Here is a 7,843-nt window from a genome sequence, read left to right on the forward strand (position 1 = left end):
CTAGAGAGGAAGTACCTTAAGATTTTAAATCTGTGTATGTTTTTCTAAAATAAAAGAACATAAATATTTTTCCTAAAATGGATTCAGTTTAACTCTTACTGTTGTAACAATGACCATCACCATAGAGTGGGAGCAACTAGAGAACAAAAAGGATTTGGGGACTCACCTTCTTAGGGAAGCCTCTTTTTCCTCCAGAAAGAGTTAGCAGTCTTTTGGTCTGCATTAATTCTGTTCTTTATACATGTGTAGGTAAAGAAATAGGTAAATTGCAGCACCTCCAAGAAGATGCCCAGGCCATTGGGGAGATTTCCTAGGCTTCTCCTTCCCCTCTATGTTGCTATTGATATGACTTCTTAAGACCTGCAATCCTTCCCCTCTTTTCTTTCCCTCCACCACTGCTGTGATTTAGACTTTCAGTGTAATTGAACTAGGTTATTGTCCTCCTAAATGCCTCCAGTCTTCACACTTCAGTTTTTGCATTGCCATCAAAGTAATCTTTCTTAAAATGGATTATTTCACAGCCTTGAGTAAAATCCTTAAAAGGCTCCTCTTTACCTTTGGGGGAAAAAAAAAGCCAAATCTCTTAACATGGAATATAAGACTCTTCATGATCTGGCCTCTATATAACTCTTGTCTTCTTCTTTACTGCCTCCTATGTCATCCCCAAGACCCTTAAGTCCCATACCCAATGCTCCAGCAAAAAGTACTGACAGAACTCATCACACTAGGCTCTCAGACCTTTCTGCATTTGAACACAGCTCTTCCCTTTACTTAGAAACTTCTTCTATTTCTTCAAATAGTTAATAAAAATCCATCCATCAAAAGTCAGCCCTGAGTTTCCATTTCTCATCTAAAATTAGTATTATACCTATCTTACCAACCTTGCAAACCTGTATAATGGTCAAAATGACAGAATGGCAAGGTGCCAATACAAAAGTAAGATCTAATCATTGTTAGAGGAATGATCATTGTTTTTGATTGACACACTTGCTTGAATTAAAGAAACAATATTTAGCCTCAGGGGCATTTATTTCTTAGAATAATCTCAGCAGCTTCCTACTAAAAGAAAAACTGTAAAGGCATTTTACAGTTTGCAAAGAAAATCTTGAGTGACGTGACCAGGGATACAAAATCAGTTTAGAGACAAGACCAGAATTCTAGTCTCCTGATTACTAGCCCAGGTCACTTTTCATCATACTTTACTCAGTTGTCTTTCTCATTCTTTATTATAATCCACAGGCCAAGTGATTCCGACACACACCTGAGTCTGCACACCTAATAGTGGGGTAGTAATCATTGTCTTTATCTTTTATTGTACTTATTTGATGAACAGCTTTATTGAGGTATTATTCACATGCCATAGAATTCACCAATCTAAATTGTACAATTCAATAGTTTTGAGTATAATCACAGAGTTGTGCAACTATCACCACAATCAATTCTACAATATTTTCATCACCCAGAAAGAACCCCCCTGACAGCCGTCATTCTCTATCTCCCTTCCCCTTAGCCATTGCCAAACACTAATCTATTTTCTGTATGGATTTTCCTATTTAAGCCCTTTCATATAAAGGGAATCATACATGTGGCCTTTTGTGATCGTCTTCTTTCACTTAGCGGCTTTTCAAGGAGTACTCTCTGTTTTAAAATTATCAGTGTAACAATAGAGATAGTTTAGAAATAAAGAAAAGGCGAAAAAAAATCATCCATAATCCCATTCTAATACAATCAATATCATACTTTTCTTTCATTTTCTTTCTCCTCGGTAGGTACATTTTCATCTGATTGGAAAACTGTTGGAGAGCGACCCTCGCTCCCACCTTCCCAGGGCCCAGACCGAGGGCCAGGCAGGGGAGGAAAGAGCGCTCCCGCCCATCCCCGCCGGCGCCTCGTTGACGTCACTGCTTCGAGCCGCAGACCCCCGCCCTCCTGCTCCGTCGCGGTCGCTTTGACAGAACGCGATGGCGGCGTGCGGGTCTGCCGGAGTACCGGCGACCGTGTCGGGAAAGCAAGAGTTTTACCAGCTTCTGAAGAACCTCATCAATCCAAGCTGTATGGTGCGGAGACAAGCAGAGGAAATCTATGAAAATATCCCAGGTCTGTGTAAGACTACATTCCTCTTAGATGCCGTCAGAAATAGAAGAGCAGGTTATGAGGTGAGACAAATGGCTGCCGCCCTGCTACGACGGCTTTTGTCCTCTGGGTTTGAGGAAGTCTATCCAAATCTGCCTTCTGATGTTCAGAGGGACGTCAAGATTGAACTGATACTGGCTGTTAAGTTAGAAACCCATGCTAGTATGAGGAAAAAACTTTGTGATATTTTTGCAGTGCTGGCCAGGAATTTGATAGATGAGGATGGCACTAACCACTGGCCCGAAGGTCTGAAGTTCCTTGTTGATTCAATCTACTCTAAAAATGTGGTTCTGTGGGAAGTTGCACTTCACGTTTTCTGGCACTTTCCTGGGATTTTTGGGACCCAAGATCGGCACGATTTGGATATCATCAAACGGTTGTTGGACCAGTGTATTCAAGATCAAGAACATCCAGCAATCAGGACATTATCTGCTAGAGCTGCAGCTGCATTTGTACTTGCTAATGAGAATAATATTGCTCTTTTCAAAGACTTTGCAGACTTGCTTCCTGGAATCTTACAGGCTGTGAATGATTCATGCTACCAGGATGATGATTCAGTGCTAGAATCCCTTGTTGAGATTGCAGATACTGTACCTAAATATTTGGGTCCTTATTTAGAAGATACTCTGCAATTGAGTCTAAAGTTATGTGGAGACTCTAGACTTAGTAATCTGCAACGCCAGCTGGCTCTTGAAGTAATAGTGACCTTGTCTGAAACTGCAACCCCAATGTTGAAAAAACATACAAATATTATTGCACAGGCAGTTCCTCATATATTGGCAATGATGGTCGATCTACAAGATGATGAGGACTGGGTAAATGCTGATGAAATGGAAGAAGATGATTTTGACAGCAATGCAGTTGCTGCTGAGAGTGCACTAGACAGACTGGCTTGTGGGCTCGGTGGAAAACTTGTTTTACCAATGACTAAGGAGCATATCATGCAGATGCTTCAGAGCCCTGACTGGAAATATCGACATGCTGGATTAATGGCCTTATCTGCTATTGGAGAAGGATGCCATCAGCAAATGGAATCAATTCTAGACGAAACAGTTAACTCTGTTTTGCTTTTTCTTCAGGATCCTCATCCAAGGGTGAGGGCTGCAGCCTGTACTACACTTGGACAGATGGCTACAGATTTTGCACCTAACTTCCAAAAGAAATTCCATGAAACGGTGATTGCAGCTCTGTTGCGTACCATGGAAAATCAAGGTAATCAGCGTGTGCAGTCACATGCAGCTTCTGCGCTTATTATTTTTATTGAAGACTGCCCCAAATCATTGATAGTTCTATATTTGGATAGTATGGTGAGAAATCTACATTCCATCTTGGTGATTAAACTTCAAGAGTTGATTCGCAATGGAACTAAGTTGGCCTTGGAACAGCTTGTGACAGCCATTGCCTCAGTTGCAGATACAATAGAAGAAAAATTTGTTCCATACTATGATATATTTATGCCCTCACTAAAGCAGATTGTTGAGCTTGCTGTTCAAAAGGAACTCAAACTTCTGAAAGGAAAAACTATTGAATGCATTAGCCATGTTGGTCTTGCTGTTGGGAAGGAAAAATTCATGCAAGATGCATCAAATGTGATGCAACTGTTGTTAAAAACACAATCAGACTTAAATAATATGGAAGATGATGACCCTCAGACCTCTTACATCATTTCAGCGTGGGCCAGAATGTGTAAAATTCTTGGAAATGATTTTCAACAGTACCTTCCACTGGTTATTGAGCCTCTTATTAAGACTGCTTCAGCTAAACCTGACGTTGCTCTCTTAGACACACAAGATGTGGAGAATATGAGTGATGATGATGGATGGCAGTTTGTAAATCTTGGAGACCAGCAGAGTTTTGGAATTAAGACTTCAGGGCTTGAAGCAAAAGCAACTGCTTGCCAGATGTTGGTTTATTATGCTAAGGAGTTAAGGGAAGGATTCGTGGAATACACAGAACAAGTTGTAAAACTGATGGTTCCTTTACTGAAATTTTATTTCCATGACAATGTTCGAGTGGCAGCAGCAGAGTCCATGCCTTTTCTCCTGGAATGTGCAAGAATTCATGGCCCAGAGTATCTTGCACAGATGTGGCACTTCATATGTGATCCTTTAATCAAGGCTATTGGGACCGAACCTGATACAGATGTACTCTCAGAAATAATGAATTCTTTTGCAAAGTCCATTGAAGTAATGGGAGATGGGTGCCTCAATGATGAACAGTTGGAAGAACTGGGAGAAATACTGAAAGCAAAACTTGAAGGGCACTTTAAAAACCAAGAACTGAGACAGGTTAAAAGACAGGAAGAAAACTATGACCAACAGGTTGAAATGTCTCTGCAAGATGAGGATGAATGTGATGTTTATATTCTGACCAAAGTATCAGATATTTTGCACTCATTATTTAGTACTTACAAGGAAAAGATTTTACCGTGGTTTGAACAGCTGCTTCCATTAATTGTAAAACTAATTTGTTCTAATAGGCCATGGCCAGACAGACAGTGGGGATTGTGCATATTTGATGATATCATAGAACACTGTAGTCCAACCTCATTTAAATATGTAGAATATTTTCGGTGGCCAATGCTACTAAATATGCGAGACAACAACCCTGAAGTCAGGCAAGCGGCTGCTTATGGCCTGGGTGTTATGGCACAGTTTGGTGGAGATGATTATCGTTCTTTATGTTCAGAAGCTGTTCCGCTGCTGGTAAAAGTTATTAAGTGTGCAAATTCCAAAACCAAAAAAAATGTCATTGCTACAGAGAACTGTATCTCAGCAGTAGGCAAGATTTTGAGGTTTAAGCCTAACTGTGTAAATGTAGATGAAGTTCTTCCACACTGGTTGTCATGGCTTCCATTGCATGAGGATAAAGAGGAAGCTATTCAGACTTTGAGTTTTCTCTGTGACTTAATTGAAAGTAACCACCCAGTTGTACTTGGTCCAAATAATTCCAATCTTCCAAAAATAATCAGTGTAATTGCAGAAGGAAAAATGAATGAGACTATTAACTATGAAGATCCTTGTGCCAAACGCCTAGCTAATGTCGTGCGTCAGGTACAGACTTCTGAAGAATTATGGTTGGAATGCATTTCCCAGCTTGATGATGAGCAGCAGGAAGCCTTACAGGAGTTGCTAAATTTTGCCTGAAGCACCTTAATATTACTTGAATATCATCCACCATAAAAGTAACTCTGAACAAGTTTTGTGCGTGGATTCCATTATGATTGAGAGAACTGTTCTCTTCCTGCTAAGCAGTTTATATGCCTTCCCCATGTTTCTCCAGGATTAGTCAGTGTTATAGCCTCTGTTTACCTTGCATGTTTTATCTCTTAAACACAGACCTTGGTGATAACCTGTGCTTCTGTTGTCTTAAAATGTTTGTCACCTTTCCTGTTGTTGTTGCTATTTGTCTGAATTATTGATGCTGGGCAAGCAGTATACTTGGTGTCAAGATGTCATGCTGCCTACCACAAGATGCTAAGAGCTCACAAAGATGGGATAGGAGAACTTCCAGGACAAACATCTTTGGAATTGTGGGTGAAGAATATAGTGGCAGGCTTATTCCTCCTTGATAATACTCCTAGTTATCATAGTAATGGGAGGATGCTGAAATTGGAACAGAGATTTGAGATATTACAATGGATGTGGGAAGTTTTCTCCATAATACATATGAACGTTTTAATAATGTCCTCCTGAGACTGAGATATATCCATATTCTAGTTCCCAAAGTGTCCAGCTGAGAGTTAAAACTTTGAAGTCTTAGACCAGTCTCTTTTTTTTCAAGTTATCCAGGACTCTAAGGACCATGGTTACTGAAAAGCGCATCCTGGTACATCTAACATTGGTAGCATGTAACATACTGTAACACAGTGTTTGACAAATAGTAAATAATATTTGTGGGAGTCAATCAGTGTTATGTATTTGAGCAGAATATTGCATTGTGTATGTATGCCATTTTTTCCTGCAAAGCAGTTCAACAAGAAGAGAAGCCCTGATTCAAGGTGGGGCTTAAATAGATTTCTATTTTGGAGAAGTTCTTAATAGATTATATAGTAGCATTAAAGAGAATTCTATTGTGATCATGAAAGGGAAGCAAAATTAATTTAATCTTTAAACGAGAAAAAGAAAACAGCTTTGAGAAGTTATTTAGCAGTAGGTATACATTGTAAGAAAACAGTTCTGTAAATCTAGGGTTAATTAATTGCAATGTTGGTCTTTAATGTCAGGCTTTTTGTAGGGTAGAAAAAAACCTTTCTACTCAGCAAGATATTAATCCAAAATTTAAGAACAAATACATCTGTCAGGATTTCCTGGGGCTATTATGAGTACTGTCTATGTAACATATTTAGTAAATATTTAAGACTTAGTAAGTGCTTAATAAATGGTAGCTGTTATTGCTGTTGGTGTTTTTACTTCTGCTGTGTTCTTTTTTATGGTTTGGAATTCCTTTTACATTAGAATCTCTGTTTCACCTCCTACAAGTTCATGAGCAGGCCATCTAGGCCATTGTGGACAGATATGAAGTTGAGATTTTAGATATGCAATTCTTGTACATTCCCTACAATTATTTATTGTTAATGAGAGAAAAAAGAAAAGGACATTAGGTACAGTATAGTCACAATTTTAAGTTTATTTAAGATAAAATTTTAAAGTATAGATGAATAAATAGAAAAACCCCACTACAAAGTATTGATATTACTGTAATAGAGGTTTTCTCTGGATGGTGGGATGGAAAGGCAGTTTTTCTTCTTACTTATCTATATTCTAAAAGTTCAAGCACCTGATTCTATTTTCATACTAGCTAAGATCTCAGTCAATTTGGCCTCTCCATGACCTATAGCTGAGGTTTCTTCTACTCACCTGCACCTCTTTATCTTAATTAGTATCCCTTAATTAAGAAGCCCTTGGTAAACATTTCTAGCAATTCCCTACACTCTCGTACATGAGGAACTGGAAAATCTACCATATGACTTGGAATTAGGCACCTGGAGAATTTTGAAGTATGACAGACCTAGATTTGAATTTTGGCAAACTACTTTTTTAACCTAAACAATTCTCCATCTGTGAAATGGCCATAATACGTAGCTCATAGGATTGTGAGAGTTAAAGGAGGTAACGAATATAGAGTGCTTAGTGGCACAGTGTTTGATAAATGCAAGCTAATATTATCCGAGAGTCGTGAAATAGGGTTGGTGGCTAAAGAGAAAGAGGTGATATTTGCTGGGGTGAGATGGGTGCAGATTCTTGGGCTTTGTCAAAGGAAATGAGGGACGTTCAGTCAGACAGTTTTGGCTGTCAGTCCCTGAAGTCAGACTGGTCTCTGCCTTTGTTCCTGAGCTGAGGTACATCTGTGGGCTCTATGGAGAGAGAATGCTGTAAATGCCTAATACACCACAAATGTCTGATGAGGTGAGAGGAGACCGTGAAAACTAGATGATGGGTGTGCTTGTTGGCGGTGGTAGTGTCAATACCCTAAAACCTCAAAAGTGTTCCCACTTAACTGTTTTACCTAAGGCTGCTGTCTAACTTAACTGGACCAAAAAAAGCTTTTAAGTTTGAATTTTATCAGTGCTTTAAAAGTCCATATTAATGGGAAGTAAACAATCATAATAGTCAGTATATCCCAATCATTTCATTATACAGCTTTCCCTTTTTTTTTGGCTTTCGCCGCGTGGCATGTGGGAATCTCAGTTTCTCGACCGGGGATGAAC

General features: G+C 39.2%; 1 protein-coding gene across 3 annotated transcripts in view; it reads left to right on the forward strand.

Annotated features, from left to right (window-relative positions):
• The window catches only part of RANBP6 (RAN binding protein 6), an 88,716-nt gene extending 82,190 nt beyond the window's left edge, over positions 1-6,526 (forward strand). The window contains exons 1-2 of one of the 3 annotated variants that reach the window (XM_004279118.4): positions 1,942-2,097; positions 3,213-6,526. In XM_004279118.4, the coding sequence (XP_004279166.1) occupies positions 1,962-2,097; positions 3,213-3,283 (207 nt within the window). In that variant the 5' untranslated portion in view covers positions 1,942-1,961 and the 3' untranslated portion in view covers positions 3,284-6,526. Of the gene's footprint in view, positions 1-1,769 lie in introns of those variants that run through there. The other 2 variants (XM_004279117.4, XM_004279116.4) reach the window with 2 other exon arrangements.
• Positions 6,527-7,843: the final 1,317 nt, after the last annotated feature.

Source organism: Orcinus orca, chromosome 6 (assembly GCF_937001465.1).
Source record: "Orcinus orca chromosome 6, mOrcOrc1.1, whole genome shotgun sequence".
Taxonomy (NCBI): domain Eukaryota; kingdom Metazoa; phylum Chordata; class Mammalia; order Artiodactyla; family Delphinidae; genus Orcinus; species Orcinus orca.